General features: G+C 51.5%; 1 protein-coding gene across 3 annotated transcripts in view; it reads left to right on the forward strand.

The window, feature by feature from the left end:
- Window positions 1–12,241, forward strand: part of Htra3 (HtrA serine peptidase 3) — a 28,914-nt gene extending 16,673 nt beyond the window's left edge. The window contains exons 6-9 of one of the 3 annotated variants that reach the window (XM_050141135.1): window positions 60–174; window positions 8,852–8,900; window positions 10,206–10,301; window positions 11,199–12,241. In XM_050141135.1, coding sequence (XP_049997092.1) covers window positions 60–174; window positions 8,852–8,900; window positions 10,206–10,301; window positions 11,199–11,364 — 426 coding nt within the window. In that variant the 3' untranslated portion in view covers window positions 11,365–12,241. The other 2 variants (XR_007591452.1, XM_050141136.1) reach the window with 2 other exon arrangements.
- The last annotated feature ends 4,906 nt before the right edge of the window (window positions 12,242–17,147 follow it).

A 17,147-nucleotide genomic window follows, 5' to 3' on the forward strand; every position in this document is an offset into this window, starting at 1 on the left:
AGCTGGTGACTTGCTTGAATGCCTCCGAGTAACCCCCACATTCTGCCCACCCTGCTCAGGACGGTGAGGTCATCGGCATCAACACGCTCAAGGTCGCAGCTGGCATCTCCTTTGCCATCCCCTCAGATCGCATCACACGCTTCCTCTCTGAGTTTCAAAACAAGCATGTAAAAGGTAAAGAGCTCACTGGAGGGGCAGGTAAGGCGGGGCCCCCAGGACACAGCCCAGGCCCAGCTTAGCCAGGGACCACCTGCAAGGGCTGTGGAAGCCATGTTTACTCCTAAACTGGGCCCTTTACCCTCCCAAGCCAGCAGACCCAGGACTCTCTTAGGGTCTTCCTCCTTGCCTACCAGCTCAGGGCCACATTCACCTCCTCCTTCAGACAGTTTCTTTCCAGGTCCCACCATCCAAGCTTGGACTCCCAGGGCTCTTCTTAGTTGGCAGAAAATTGTGTTTCCTTCCTGCTTGCTGCACGTCCACCCATCCATTCATCCCCCACTCATCTACCCACATCCAACCCTCCTATGCATTCATCTGTTTACTCATTCCCCAGTCTACCCATTCATCCGTATGCCAATCCACCCATCTTTTCTATTTACTGTTCCTTCCCTTCATCCATTTACTATTTACTACTCACCTACTCACTTAACTATTCACCCACCAATCCATCCATCCATCAACCTCGGCTACCACTCTACCCACTAATCTATACATTTATTCACCTGGCCATTCATCTTCCCATCGATCCATCCATCAGTTCATATTTCTACTCACTCATTCGTCCATCCATCCATTCATCCATCTATCCACCTACCCTCCCGTTCACTCATTCACCCATCCACCAGTCTGTCCATTCATCTCTATACCATTGCATCCATTTGTCCATCCTTCCATTTATCTACATGCTCACACTCTGTTCCCTCCACTCTCTCACACGCCCACCCATCCATTCATGCACCCATCAACCCACCCATCCGTGGGTTCATTCACCTGTCCTCCTTCCTCCACGCATTCACCTACCCATCCCTAAGTACCCTTATCAGCCTGTTCAGTTGGCCTAGTAGGGCATCCTCTGTTCCAAAGGAGCAAAGTCCAAGAACCCAATCCATGGGAGTTACCATCTGCCAGTCCCTATCCCCTCATCCCAGTATAAACAGGAATTTCCCATCCCTCTCACCCTTATGGGTGGCCATCTGCATCCCTCTAGGGAGAGGACTTGTCAAGGACAAGCTAGTTCTCCAACTTTTTAGTTGGTGATCATGGCCACGGTTCAGAAAGGGGCCCGCTTCTGATCTTAAGCTGCTGGTGGCCCTCATCATTTTCAGTCCAATGAGCTGCCAGTTGCTGTGTCTCCCACATCCACCTCCTGGCTGATACCCAGGTCTGACCCGGCTCTGCCGCCCACACCCTCTCACACTGCCTCCCTGTCTCTTCCTAGCCCTCTCACCAGCACTACACTAAGAGCAGGGGCCTGCCTCCTGCTTGCTCCTTCCTTTGCGGCCCTGCCAGCCACACACACAGACCCCAGTACAGCGAGACTGGTCCCGTGAAGAACTGCAATTGAGGAGCCTCGTTCTGTTCCAAGTGGCCCTGTGTGAAGATGTCAGGAGCATGCAGAGCCTGTCCCTCCCAAGAATCCGAGGCACCTTCTGGTGACCAGTGGGAACTAGCCACCTTTTCTCTCGGCTCTAGGAAGTTCAGAATTAGCCCAGGGTTCCACCTTTGCTCCATTGGTTGCCTTGGCCCTTTCTCTAGTGACCGGGGCTTTCTCGTTTATCCTGTGTATGGGATCAGAGCTCCATCCACACAGACCGGCCTGTGGGTGACTTCAGTGTTGGACATGGCCCTGTGGCCTCTGTCCCCTTGTCCCCACTTCCACTCTCAGATAAGAACTCACTGGGGCCAGATCTGCTTCTCTGTTGGACAGCAACTGTCCTAGTCATGTGTCCTAGTCACTTACCCTGGGTTTTGGGGACATGCTTACCCCATCCCTAGAGCTGTGTTATCACGTAAGGACAGATCCTACCACCGAACGGTCTGGTTGGGCTTAGCTAAGTAGAGTCTGTTGGCTTAAAGTCCATCTGAAATTTGTGCTTATTTATGCTTTTCTTTTTTAAATAAAAACATTGGATGACCCAAACCTAGCCAATCTAAGTTCTTTAACACATTCCTTTTATTAAATCAGAGAGGCATCTCTTTTCTCATCCAAGGGTTAGTTCAGGAGCCTGGGGAGCCTGGGGAGGGGGGCGGATTCCTGAGTGACCAGTGCAGTACTGTTCAGGGGAGCTGTCCCCTTGGCTGTGAATCAGAAGCTTCAGGGTAACGGGAGAGGCAGGCAGTGGGCAAGGCACACTTCTACCTCCTCAGGTCAACAGATTCCCTTTGAGGAACTTCCCTGCTTGGTGGAGTCCCAGATGAGGAGGTGGCTGGACCTAGGGAGTACATGGGACCTGCCACAGCAGCCGGGGCTGGATAGAAGCATGGGCTGGGCCCTGAGTCAGTGGCAGAGCTGCTGTGCCTCTTTGCATCCTTCTGGGGACAGCCCTGGGAACCTTGACAACCGAGGATGGGCTAGCCTTGGACCCAGAGGTCTGACCTATCCTCAGCTCCTTCCCAAGACTGGGCAATCACAGTAGGTGTATGACTGGCTGAGCTGCCCTGCCTACTCCTAAGTGTGCGTTCAGCCTTCTGAGCAGTCCCTCTAGTCGGGAGGGAAACCTGGAGGAACTTGGGATGATATAACATCTAAATGATGGGCCTGGGCAGAAAATATGGGGAGCAGAGGAGCTCAGGAGATGGGGATGTACCTATCCCAGCAGGATAGGTACTGTGGGCAGTGCAGGATACCCCAACGTCCCAGGAGGCCAATGTGGGGGTGGTACTGAGGAGACTTTCAGAGCAGGGGACCTACATAGGCTCAGTGTTGCGGGGCCTTGGGGAAGGAGTCATGGTAAGTAAGACACGTTGGCTGTTGGGGGGGTCAGTGGCTGAGAGGAGGCAAGAAGACATCAGGGCAGAGTCACCTTCTCACGGTTGAATCAGGCTTTGTTTGAAGGTTGAGACATGGGTTTACTGAAAGGCAATAGGTTTACCAAAAGGAGCCAGGGAGGGGCTTATTGCTGAGTGGGGAGGGAACCAAATGTCGGGGAGCTGTCATGACATTTGGCTGGGTTCGTGTGCCCTGACCTGAGAGAGATCACGGACAGACAAAGGGCAGCTTCCTTAGTGCTGATATTCCTGAGACACAAGGGCTCAGAGACCGGGCTTCTAAAGTTCCTAGAATTACAGCTCCAGGGCGCTGGGTTTGGGGACCCTCTGCGCCTCAGCTCTCCTCGCCGTTCTCCACGTCTCTGCACCCTCTTTGGGCTCTTCATGGTTTTTCGGACTGTAGTATTGTTCTTGGTCATTTTCTTTCAGAGTCTCCCCTCTGTTGATCTCTGGAACTCTTTAGAGCTTTGGGTGTTAGGGTCTATAGCTCTCAATGGCCCTCTGGGGCTCTCAGCTCCCTTTGGAGCTACCGCTCTGAGCTTCGGGTATCAGGGCCCATAGCTCTCAGGGTTCTCTGGGGTTCTCAGCTCCCTTTGGAGCTACTGCTCTGAGCTTTGGGTATCAGGGTCTATAGCTCTCAATGGCCCTCTGGGGCTCTCAGCTCCCTTTGAGGCTACCGCTCTGAGCTTTGGTGTCAGGGTCTGTAGCTCAGGGCTTTCTGGAACACTCCTTGTTGTCTCTTTGCTGTTGTCAACTGGACTGGGAACTTGGGGGGGGGGAGTCTGCTTTTTGTGCAGACAATTCAGCCCACTCTGATAAAGATAAGAAGTAGGCAAAAGACCAGTCAGTTAGAAGCCTTTATAGGGGCTGAGGGATGTGTCCTTATATAGCAAGAAAGAGCATGGTAGGATCCTACCAATCACAGTACACCTTTCTGTCAACCAATCACAAGCCTCTCAAGAGCACAGCTGCTTTTCTGCCAATCACAAGCAATTTGTGATTGACAGCTCCCACAGTCACCAGGGAGGTGCTGCCCCATCCTACTCCATCCCATCCTTGAACTTGTTGAAGACTGCCGTTGCCAGGGCTGAAGTATCTGCGAGAGGGGTTGTGTGGAGGTCACCAAGGCTCCTCGAGGCTGGAGTGAGGCATCCCGGAACTGTCTGGAACTGGCCTGACTGAAGCAAGACCTCCTGGCTCCAGAAGCAGCTGTGGTTGCAGAGGTTCTTGCAGCTGGAAGTCCCCACCCCCACCCCCAAGGACTGTGGAGTGTGCACAACAGCCATACAGGCCGCCAAAGAAGACTTTGCTTGGCTTATAGCCTCTGTTCAAGGCTGTGAGACAGAAGGGCCCGTCAGCTGTCATTCTGAAGACCTAATGGCCTGCTCCTAAACGCTTACCCTGTTTAAAGAAAGAACAAACCCAGAAACACTAAAATCTGCTTTCCTCAAGGAACTTGTATGGGAATTTTAAAGTCACCTGTGTCCCCTGCTTACCCTTGGGGCCAGGCACTCCTCCAACCTGCCTCAGAATGACACTCTCAAATATGGGAAGCCCTTGATGGAGATTTGTCCTTGACATTGTTTGGAGGTGTGTGTGTGTGTGTGTGTGTGTGTGTGTGTGTGTGTGTGTGTATGAGAGAGAGGGGGGGTGGCAAGTTTGGTTTCGTGGTACTTTCTGTAGTCACTGCTGTCTAGGTCCAGAACATTCTTAGGTACCCAACTGTCTCAACCCTTTAAGGGACCCCCTTTCCCTTCCCTACCTCGGGATTCTGTTGCTGATGCCCTGCTGCTCATTAAAGTGGGGGATCCTTGGGGGGCAAAGTGAAGATTCCCACCTGTAGTATAGTCTCTTTCTGTCTGTGCTATGTGCGCCTTACAGAGGTGTTTTCCCCACAGAGATCGGGATTGGAGGGCAGAGCTGATGGATACAATGGACTAGCCCTAGAGAGCCAACAGAACCCCACTACTCCTTCATACCTCAGCTCAGCAGTGTACCTAAATACCCAGCCTCTGTGGTTGGGGCTGGGGTACTGCCAGGTGACCTACAATAGTTGTTCCCTATCTAGGATGTCACTGGCCTCAAAGGTGGCCCCAGGATGCTGCTTTGCCAAGAAAGCATCCCCTATAGGAAAGGGATGAGGCCCCACTCCCTACACCCATGGGAAGCTGAACTTGTGCTTTTTTAACATGGCCTTAGGCTACAGACCAAGTGGAGTTGTCAAAGGAGGGGCATCCTGGATACCCAAGCTTGGGAATCAGGCTTCATCCTGTCCTGATCCAGGTTCCTGGATTTAGTTGGCATCCACAGTGAAGTCCCGCACTCCCCACCTCACCCCCAGCCTCTCCTTGCTTGAGCTGAATGTACATTACTAACAGGACATCGAATGAGTGTCAGAGGCACTGTCCCTAAACCCCACCTGCTGATCTCTCAGTGAAGGGCACTCCCCCATCCTCCCTGAGCCCCATGTCCTTCTGCCACCTATCCGCAAGTCTCCAGGTCCTCCCTCCTGAGCAGATCTGGATAGGTTAGCCCCACAACTACCCTATCACTCAGCATCACCAGCCAGCAGAGCCCTAGTTCACTCTAGTACTGCTCCTGCCACACCATGCCTCCCACAGGCCTCAGAACTGCAATGGAGTGTGTCTGTGGTTCAGGTAGGATCCAGAACCCTTCAGCCCAGTTCCCCGGGGCATTGTTGCTGCTCATTCATCATTTGCTCTGGACAATGGATTGTTCTAGCATCATTTGCTCTAAGGAGTTTGCTTTGTCCACACAAATGGTTTTCCAGATTTACCACAAATTAAGCTGTTCATCCTTGTCCTAGTGCTGCATGGCTTAGCGCCGGTGGCTCTTCCAGGAAGTCCTGAGGTCAGGGGATCTGAGTGCCTATGGCTTTCCCAGAAAGTCCTGAGGTCAGGGGGTCTGAGCGCCTATGGCTCTTTCAGAAAGTCCTGAGGTCAGGGGGTCTGAGCCCTCTGCTCTTCCTCATCATCTCTGCTCTCCAAGCTACCTTGTTCCAGATACTGTTGAGAATCAGCTTGCTGGTTTGTATGGAAGGAAATCAAAAGCCAGATGGTGTTTCAATTAGTGTTTCAATGTGTCTGTCAAAGACTTTGTGGGGAACTGGGGTTTTAACAGTGTTGCAACCTCAGATCCGGGACCACAGCGTCGGGCTTTTCTCAGCGTGTTATACAGAGTATACAGTATACTGGCCAATTTCTGATGGTCTGCTACCAGAATCTACAAGCAAATGTGACGTTGGTATGTTGAATACTTGATAACTCATGGGTTCTAGTAGCTTCTTGGTAGATGTCACTGGGTCTTCTATTGTAGAGGATTGAGTGGGCTATGAATAGAGACAGTTCTTCCATTTTCCGGCTGAATGGCCCACCCCCATTCTCCAAATCGACCAAAATATTGAATAAAGTTTTGGGGAATGGCCTTCCTTGTCCAGTCCCTGCAGGAAGAGGCATTCAGTCTTATGCCAGTAGGCTTACTGCTGGCTAAAGTTATTGTTATTATTATTATTAATCAAGTTGAAAAGTTTCCCTTCTGTTCTGGCTTCTCAAGGGTACACAATGTAAGGATTTGCTCAGTGCTTTCTGCGTGTCTGTTTAACTCATAGTATGTTTTTTCCCTTTTCAGTCCATAATAAAACTAGAATTAGCTGATTCTTATTTTTTATTTTTTTTAAGCATTGGGAATTGAATCCTGGTCAAATACAGGGTAGGCAAGTGCTCACCAATGAGTCATGTTCCCAGCCCTCATCTAACTTTTCATTTTGAGTTAGAGTTTCAGCACATGGCCCAGGCTGGCTTTAAACTCACTTTAAACCTCAGGTAGGTCTTGAACTTGCCACTCACCTGGCTTAGCCTGTGGAGTAACTGGGGCAACAGACCTGTGCCACTAAGTCAGGCTGCTCTTTTTTTTTTTTTTTTCTTAGTTTTTTTTGAGACACGGTTTCTCTGTGTAACAGCCCTAGCTGCTCTGGAACTCGCTCTGTAGACCAGGATGGCCTCAAACTCAGGAGATCCTCCTGCCTCTGCCTCCTGAGTGCAGGCTGATCTTTTAATGTTAAACGATCCCGTACATTCCAGAACTAAATCTTTCTGTTGCAATATATTATATATTTGGTGTGTTGGATCTGATTGCTGTAAGCATTTGAAGCAGTTTTGCTTTTACCAAGACAAGAGGTTGACAGTCTAGTTTCTGGGTTTGGTCAGGGGACACCAGCATCACTTTGAGGTCCTCTAGAGGTATCTGTAGAACTTGGTCTGTTTCTTCCTTAAACCACCAGCTTCAGCGGCAACATCATCTGGGGCTGAGCTCTTTGTGGAAATACTTTTAATTATGCATCCGGCCATCCATTTCTTCTTGAATGAACGTAAGTGGGGCTTTCCAGACCCTGAGCGGTGGAATGCATGGACACAAAGCAGTGGAAAGCTCCCCTTGCAGCCCTGTGTGGTCTGAGGGTCTGCAGCCACACCTCCTCTCTAACTCTTGACGTTGGTAACTATCTAACTATCTGTCTTTTTCTCACCGTCACACTGGGTAACGATTTGTCCATTTTATTGATTTCAGAGGGTTGGAGTTTGGTTCACTAACATCTCTGCTGGGTTGTTTTGTGGCTCATTAGTTCCTATCTTTTTTTCTTCCTTTGAGTTTCACCTGCCACTTTTGCTTTGTTTTTTTCTTGTTTTTAAAGGGAATCTGAAACCAGTGGTTTGAGACTTTCCTCTTTAAATTAAAAAAAATATATTGGGGCTGGAGACATGGTACAGCAGTTAGTTACGGATCTTGCAGAGGATCTGAGTTCAGTTCCCAGCACCCACATGGCCGCTGTCACTCCATTTCCAGGGAACCTTATGCCCTCTTCTGGCCACTGCATGTATGTGATGCACATAATACAGATAAAATACTCATGTGCATAAAACAAAAGTAAATACATCACTTTAAAAATTTTATTATTTCTAAGGGAGCCATGTGTGCCCTGGCATGCATGTAAAGGGGTAGAGGACAGCTTTGTGGGGTCAGATATCTCCTTCCATCTTTATGTGGGCTCTGGAGATCAAGCCCAATTCACCCAGCGTGTACCACAAGAACATTTACCTGCTGAGCCATCTCTCCCGCCTGAGTCCTTTTCTCTGGTCTGGGTGTTCAGTTGTGCTCTTGCTTCTAAGATCAGCCTCTGTGCCCTGAAAGTTTTGGTTAGCGATCGTTTCACTGATGTGGTTGAAGCTGTTCTCTCCTTTCTCCTTGTGTTCTCAGTCACTTACTTCCTAAGCATTTGGGTTTCACAGGCGCTTCCTACTGTTGATTTCTGGTTTAATTCCACTGTGTTCAGAGAATTTTAGCAAATGAAAACCTGAAAGGTGTCAACATTGCTTTGGGTTCGGAACCTTTCCCGTGGTTTCACCACTAGAGCAGCCAGGGGTGGCAGTGGGGAAGGTGAGGGAGGAAAGGGTTTGGGGAGGCTCTTGAAAAGGGCACCTCACTATGATCAGCGTTCTTTGGGCATCGCCAGGTGATGCTGCATTTACACAGAGGGCAGAGAGGTACGAGTTTAAGCCCCAACAAGGTCAGTGGGGCCTCAGCAGTGGGGAACCTGGAGAAGCTGGAGTGAGGAAGGAGTTCAGCGGGGGACAAAGGTGCAGGGCCAAATGAAGGGAGAGAGGGACTAAAGCCACCTGCCAGGAGAAGATTAGAGCCAGACATGTCATGTCGCAGTTCCAGAGAGCAGTCAGGGCAGGGCATCCCCAGGCCCCTGGCTCCCCACCCTACTGAGTCTCCCGTAGGTTCCTTTCTCAAGGGCAGTGACCATGTAGTCTAACGGAACCTACTGTGTGTGCTCCATTTCCAGACTGGAAGAAGCGCTTCATTGGCATCAGGATGCGGACCATCACATCAAGGTGAGCGCCACAGGTGACACCCCTCTGTCCTGTCTTTCCACGAGCTGATTCCACATACTGTCCACTATGCCCAGCTGCTGGCAGGTGCTAGAGGGGTCAGACCCACCACCATTGTCTGATGGATTCCTTCTGTTCCTTCACAACTCTCCTTAGATGCCCCTTCCTCCAGGAAGCCTCCAGAATTTGCTTCCTAGGGGTCCCATGATAAGTAATTCAAACCAGATGGCTTAAAACAACCAAAATAAATTACTTGAGGGTTCTGGAGGAGAGACACTGAAACTGGGGGCCCACAGGCCTCACTCTCTGAGGTTCCGGGGTACATCCTGCCTTTGTGTCTCTACTCCTGGCTGTGAGCGCTCCTCAGCAGGCTGAACCCTCATCCCTGCCTGTCTCCATATGGCTTCTTTCACCCTGTGTCTGAGCCCCAAAACTGCCAGTCACTGGATATGAGAGCTGCCCAGGTCCATGACATCATCTCGAGGTCGCTGACCAACCAAAATGGCAAAGACCTTGTTTCCAAACATGGTCATGTTCTGAGCTCCTAGTGGACACTTCTCGGTCTCCACAGGCCACTTATGTAGGAAAGCCTCCCCTGTTTGCACTCAGCACCTTCCTATGGCACCGTGCCACCCCGCAGTGTTGGAATGACATGTCAGGTGTCCTCCCCAGCCTGCCTGCCACCTTGACTGTGAGTTCCAAGGAGATGGCTGTGTTCCCACCCATCTCTTGGCTCTGGCCCTAGCAGAAGTTCAGAACAGGGCAATTGCCTGGAAATACAGGTGATAACGGGGGTTGGGGAGGAGGGAGGAGGAAAGTCCAGCCCAGTGATATGAAGGAGGCTTCTCTACACTGTGAAGCTCTGTGAAGCAACCACCCCTTGCTTCCTGCTTCAGTAGCTGTCAATCTAGGGAACAAATCTTCAGCAAACTGCAGCTGAGACCAGTATACCAACTCATCTTTATATTGTGTGCCTCCCCAGCCACCCGTCCACTTACCATCTGTCCAGTCTTCTCTGTCCACTCCCTGACCGAAGCATTCTCCACCTTCCCACCCAGTGCCTCCTGTCCTTCCACCCACCCATCTGTCCTTCCTCCCCCACCCTTTCTAACCTGTCCTTCCATCTAGCTGTCCCCTTTCCACACCCACAGCCAGTTGTGGCCGCTGAGCAGCCCTATCTTGTGGGCTCAGGGTGCCCCAAGAGCACACAGGAGGCTGTTTGTCTGGCATGGGTGGTGGCGGAAAGGGAGAGCCACATGCCAGGGAGTTGGGCTGGAGCTAGGGGCTGACACAGAACTGCCTTTCCAGTCTGGTGGAGGAGCTGAAGGCCGCCAACCCAGACTTTCCAGCGGTTAGCAGCGGAATATACGTGCAAGAGGTCGTGCCCAACTCACCTTCTCAGAGGTATGCCCCGCCAGCAGAGGGAGGGCTGTGACACTCAGACACAAGGGGGGGGGGTGTGCTGGGGCCTGGGCTGGGCCTTCTCACTGACCTTATGTGACCCACAAGCCTCCTGGCAAGGAGCTGTGGAGTCGGGAGGGATGAACTGTCCCTGAGAGTATTGGCCACGCCTGTCGTTGGAGCAGAGGGATCTTTCCTTTGCAAAGCAGAGGCTGAAGAGTCCCTGCTTGGGCCAAAAGCTGTCTCCAATCCTCCCTCTCTCCAGAAAGTGCTTTGGCCTCAGTTTTCTCATCTGTAGAAAGGACCTGATTCTGTTAACTCCCCATCCCAAAGACTTTGTCACTGCCAAATGAGATGAAACCTTTGTTTGTTTTTTAAGAACTACAGAAATGTTAGATACAGACCTGGTATGGTGGCACAAGCCTGTGCCCTCAGCATTTGGGAGATAGAATCAGAAGGATTGGGAGTTCAAAGCAAGCCTTAGCTAGATAGAAATCCAGCCTAAGCCAAATGGGACCCTGTCTCAAAAAACCGAAATCCAAATAAACAAAGCAATGTTAAGTATTGGAGCATCATGAGTTGAGGCCATGTGTCCCATGTGGTCATTCCCTGGCATCCTGGCCTCTGTCTCATCCATGCTGTGATGGGTAGGTCCTATCAGTGGTTTTGAACTATGGCTTTGGGATCTAGAGGGACCCCATTGGCATGCAGACTGCTGTGGGGAGGTGGGCCTGCTCCTCCTTCTGCGGTTTGAACGTCACTGGCTACCACATACCATTGGCTTTCCATTGGTGCTCTGTCTCAAAATTATTTTGTTAAACTGCTGCTGCTGAGCCCAGGTGAGCCCTACCTGAGCCCTGAAAGTATGTGCATGCTGAGGGTCTTTCTCCTGGTTGGCAGAGGCGGCATCGAAGACGGCGACATCATCGTCAAAGTCAATGGACGCCCCTTGGTGGACTCCAGTGAGCTGCAGGAGGCTGTCCTGAATGAGTCCCCACTCCTGTTGGAGGTGCGGCGGGGGAATGATGACCTCCTCTTCAGCATCACGCCGGAGGTGGTGATGTGAGGCTACCTTCCTCCAGTGCCGCGCCAAAGCCTACAGAAGGCGGAGTCCCTACCTTCATGAGGTCAGGACGAAGGGCTGCTGTGATCCTCAGCAGGGCCAGCAGGCTCCTCTCTGCGTCGGGGCCTAACCAGGGGTCTGGATCTCAGCCTTGACCCTGAATTCCAGTTCCAATAGAGGAAGCACAGTGTCCCCTGGACCAAAAGCTCCAGATGTCACCTTCTGGGTTCTCTGGATTTAGAAACTCCCAGAAACTTCCTTGAAAGTCTGTCCTTGCCCCAGCTTCCTGCCTGTACCCTCAGGAAGGCCTGCCTAGCTCCCACCCCACCTCCTCTCCCCTAGGTCCCAGTGCCTAGACCTCTCCCCTCACAAAGAATCTTCTGACCCCATCTGGTTCCCTCTGCCTCAGCACCCCCTCATGGTAAGACAGGGGCTGCTTGCCCTGCCACCTGGCATCCCTGGGGGTCAGGCCCTGCAGCTGTGCCCTGGAGAAGTCAGCGTCCTGACCTGGAACAGGTAAATGTTCCCCACTGCCGAGCTGAGCCCTGTGCTGGCCCAGGCAGGCAGGAAGCAGAGTGTCATGATCACAGTCTCCAATTCTGAGAGCTCATTCTCCCAAGGTGACCATCTGGTGGCCAAAGAGGGAGCTGGCACCTGCCTGAGGTGCAAGGACTGAGCCACTTCACCTCTACATGCAGTTCTGGGTGCACCGGCCATCCCTGAAAACTGCCACCCAGCAGCCAGCAGGCTCCTGAGGGCATCTTTGTTCTCCCTAGTGTTTCAAGTGTGTCTGTGAGCTTTGCTGTAAAATTACCCCCATTCCCCATGTTGCTTGTACTGTATGTTTCTCTACTGTACGAAATTAAAGTTTACAAGCACAGAGCTGTCAGCCAGAGAGCTGTTTGCATTCCGCCGACCGGGGTCTTTCTGGGGTTCCACACTGAGTACATCCCTGGTGACAATCTGAGACATGTAAGCGGCCTTTCCAGGTTTATTCAGTGTCACAACTGTTGGGTGGCATGGAACACACCAGATGCCAGGGCTGCCGGCTGCTGTGGGCAACCTTAGGTCAGGCTTCTGGGGACAGTTCCTTCACATCCAGTTTTGAGGTTTTACATTTCCCACCCTGACACTACCCAACTTCTATTGCCATGGGAAACAATAGCAACTAGAAGGGCAAGGCCCCCCCAGTGAGTACCCGAGTCCCTCCCTGCATTCTTGGCCATGTGGCTGAGCTCTGTCTCTGCCCATCCTTTCTTCTTTCTGTTCACAACCACTGCCCACAGCCCACAGTGACTGGAAGCAGGACTCAGTGGGAATTTTCCCAGAGGAAATTCTCTTTGGTGTGAGGCTTTGGAGTTGGAGACCCACAACCACGCTGTTCTGGACCATAGAGTTCAAAAGGATCTGGAACCTTCTAGCTCAACCCACACACAGGGGCAGGATCTGCCCAGCTGGATGACCCAGGCTGCTTCCCTAGCATAAAACTGCAGGCGTTTTGAGTGACCCATTCTAGGGCTCCTGTTCCCCAGCCTCAAACACCCAGACCAGCTTCAGCGTCTGTACTGGGACCCCCTGGAGACAGAGGCCCTAACTTTTGGCAGCTGTGGAGAATGGCTGGTTGTTTGTTATATAGCTAACTAGAAGGGAAGATAGGTGTATACTTCAGTGCTCAGGCAGAAAGGACTAGAAAGGGGCAAAAAAAAAAAAAAGCAACTTTGTAAGGAGTGTGCCTGCTAACCCACTTGCCACTCTCTTGACTTTGGGACATAGGCGCAGGCTACCACAGTATGGCTATCCCAACATCTCCCAACCCATGTCTTATCTCACCTTAGATGCCCATTGGCTACCCACTTCTGTCCGCCCCTTGTCCCAGTACAGCCACCACTAGCATCTTCTGAGAGACCAGACCAGACTTCAGAGCCTGGTTCATGCAGTGTTTGCCCCTCCCAGGCCCTGCTTGCTTCTGTGGAGACCCTGGCACAAAGACATCACAGTTTACCATAAACATTTCAGACCCAGGTCTGTGTTCTGCTGTTCATATCATAAGTTAGTGCCTTCCACGTGGTAAAGAGAGGCTTGGCTCCCCTCAATGTCCATCCCCACCTAAGCTTTAGCACCCCAGCTAAGTCTTCCTTTCTAGGCTATGTCCACCCCATAGCAGTTGAGAGACAGGGGTTCACAGGGCCCTCCTCTCTCAGACACCAACTCAGCCAAGCTACGCTGCCCTGGGTCTGTTTGGACCCCCACTGGCTCTAGCACTGAGACCCCACAAGCCCCTGGGCCCCCCAACAGCCTGACCCAGTACAAGGTGTTGTGGTTACCTCAGTTTCCCCAGCTATAAAGTGAAATTAATATTATTGTCCTGAATGAAAAGGCACACAGGGATTGCCTGGGCTCCAAAGGGCCCCCCACCAGTCTCCCCTCTTACTCTTCCTACCCTACCACTCTCTTCTCTGGCCTCTGGTTGACTTTATATAATATGGGAGGCTGAAAGTGGAGTCTCTGAGCTCAGAGGGACTGACTCTCTGGGTTCTGACCCAGTGGCTTTCAGCTCTGAACTACAGTATTCAGTGAGGTCATGGTCATACACCTCACAGCCCCTAGAGAACCAGGAGCCCTTAGAGAGGGCTCACCATATGCTAGGGACCAGTCCCCACACCCCAAGGCCCTGTGTGGGTGGCCCTAGCAGTCCCCTTCCTCTCCCAGCCTTGGGAGAGTGGTCCCTGACTGCTCCCAGCCAAGTGGGCTGACCCTCAGCTGCTCAGCCAGCTGCAGTCTATGAAAAACAACTTTTTCCAAGTCAGCCAGCTGCCGCCCGAGCGTTGTGCAACCCTTTGGGTTCCCACGAAGCCCCAACAGCTAAGTTCCTACCCGCCCTCCGCTATGTGTCCCACGAGACTATAAACAGGGATGTTCACAAGGCTACCCCATTCCAACTAGGAGCTCTGTTCACAAATGGAGTAGTCAACTCGGGGCCCGGCCTTCCAATGCCCTGCCGGATGTGGGGGAAACTGAGGCCCTGAGAAGAAGAGGATTGTTCCGGGTCATACATGAACTGATGGCTGGTCTCCATGTGACCTGGCCAGGTTTGACCCGTCCCTCAGGTAGGTAGCAATGGCAACAGCTGCTACAGGACAAATGGCTCCTCAGTGAGGAGCACAGAGTGGCCTTGAACCAGCCTTGACCCTAAGGACTCATCCTGTTCTCCCCACCACATGGGTGGCCAAAGACCGAGCTGAGGGGAGTAGGGGCCCTAGGCTGTGCCTGCCCCCACTCGGCCCCTCGCCCCAGCCTCTGCAGCACACGGCTATCACCCAGTCACCGACTCCCTCTGTCTTAACTACTGTCGCCCCTCCTTTCTCACACAGCCCCTGGGCTCTCGGTCTTCAGGCTTTCCTGGATCCAGCTGGTGCTCTTTTCTAGTCCTGGCCTTTGTCCAGAGATTCCCCTTACTAAAACCTTCTCCAGATCCCTGGGAGTGGGACAAAGACATTTAGTGACAATCCTCTCAAGTACATCTTCCAATGTGGTCACACTGAATAAATGTCCCTTTTCTGTTTTCCACCGTAAGGTTGACTCTTTGAATTGACTGACTGGTGATGGGTGGCTGAACCCGGCCTGGGCACAGGCTGTGACCCCCACGCCCAGTAACACCTGTACTGACACAGCTGTGAAGACAGCACCCCCTATGTCCTTATCAGCAGTGCTGGCCAGCGGCCTCGATCTCCGGAGGGGACCAGGATGTGCTTGTTGGGCGCCCCCCCTCCCCGTGCCTAGGTCTGACATGCAGGCAATGCAGGCTTTGCTCCCCAAACCCAGCGTTCCTCTGGAGTTTTTTAACCCCGTCTGCCCAGGATTCTGAGAATGCTCAGGTATTTTCCCTGTCAGGTTGCCTGTGGTCAAAGTCTGGCCTGCCTTGGATAGTCCCCTTTCTTAGGACAGGTATTCAAGGATCCAGCGGTGGCTTTCATGTGTCTTCAGGGGTTCTTCAGAAGGGGGAGAAAGAAGTGTGCTAGCAAGTAAAGGCACCTGCCACAACTACTGTGACTAGAGTTTAATCTCTGGGGGCCATACAGTGGAAGGGGACAAGCTGACTCCTGCAAGTTGACCTCCATATAACTGTCATGGCATGTGTGTTCAACATCACACACACACACACACACACACACACACACACACACCTCCTTGATTAGATGAAAGATGAAAACAAGTTGTGTGTGGATTTAGCTTGAGGTCTGTAGATCACATCCTGTTGGGGACCACCTAAGGCAGGGTTCCTGTGCAGGTCAGACTCTGATGACAGGCAGCCTACCTGGGAAAATTCTCGAGCAGTCTCAGACTCCCAATTTGATTGAGAATGGCTCATTATTTAAACGCTTGGTCCCCAGTTGTGGAATGGTTTGGAAAGGATTGGGAGGGGCCACTGGGGGGGTCTTAAGGCTTAAAAAGCATCTGGGATGCAGAAGCAACTGGATCTCTGTGAGTTCAAGGCCAGCCTGACCTACAGAAGTAGTTCCAGGACAGCTATGGCTGTTAAAAAAAAAAAACTGTCTTGAATAATAAACAATATAACAAACAAACAGAAAAGCTCAGGGCATTTCCAGTTAGTTCTCTTTCTGCCTCCTCTTTTTGGATAAGGATGTAGGCTCTTGCTGATGCTCCAACCCCATGCCTGCTAGCCAGTTGCCATAATGATCGTGGACTCTAATACTTCATAACTGTAAGCCCCAATAAACTTCTACAAGTTTCCTTAGTCCAGGAATAGAAAAGTAACTAAGATGCACACATGCACACACACACACACAAACACACCATGTACAGACATACAACTGTGCACACATACATACTTAGGCCGTGCCCCTAAATACACCACATGTGCAGAGTCGCACACATACAGAGCTGAGGGCACTAGAGACCCATCCGACACAGGTGCCTAGAGACGTCTGTTGATTTGTTGGACATCAACCATGAATAAACTGTTCTTGAATTTTCTCCATAGCAGCTGACAGATTCCCTGATAGCGTCACGGAAACCACTTCCTGGAAACAGCACAGGCGTCCACGGCAGATGGCTGAAAAAACAAACCCTGACCAGGCGCACAATGTGTTCACCCTGCCATGGTTTGACTGAGGAAGGCGCCCCCCAGCCTTGTGTTTTCAGTGTTGGGGCCCCGGCTGGTGGAGCTATTAAGGGAGATGGTGCCTTGTTAGAGAAATTAGGTATGGGGCCAGGTCCTTAGAGGTGCTCTGCTCTTGGTCTCTCTCTGTCTCTGTCTGTCTCGCTCTCTCTTTCATTCCCCTCTCCTTCCCCCCACCCCTTTCTTCTGCCTGCCAAGAGGGGACCACATACTTCTAGAAGTACTTTGGAATGTCACTGAACATTGCCTTGAAAGTCGTGGGCATAAGACATTTTACGTTATGTGTGTGGATTTGTTGTTGTTGTTTGGTTGGTTGGTTGGTTTTGGATTTGGTTTTTCAAGATAGGGATTTCCTTCACATAGTCCTGGCTATCCCAGAACTCACTCTGTAGACCAGGCTGGCCTCGAACTCAGAGATCTGCCTGTCTCTGCCGCCCAAGTCAGTGCTGGGATTAAAGGCATACACCACTACTGTCTGGCTCATGCTATGTGTTTTTTTTTTTTTCTTAACCACAATTTTAAGATTAAAAAAAAAAGTATATTGGCCCAGCCATTAGGCAGACAGCATGATTGAGGAGAAACCAAGTTGTGATGGCAATAGAAGCAGGCAGAGGGCAGCCCTGCATGTGCCGGGGCACAAGAGATC

Source organism: Alexandromys fortis, unplaced genomic scaffold (assembly GCF_014885135.2).
Source record: "Alexandromys fortis isolate MF-2015 unplaced genomic scaffold, M_Fortis_MF-2015_v1.1 scaffold_7, whole genome shotgun sequence".
Classification (NCBI taxonomy): Eukaryota; Metazoa; Chordata; class Mammalia; order Rodentia; family Cricetidae; genus Alexandromys; species Alexandromys fortis.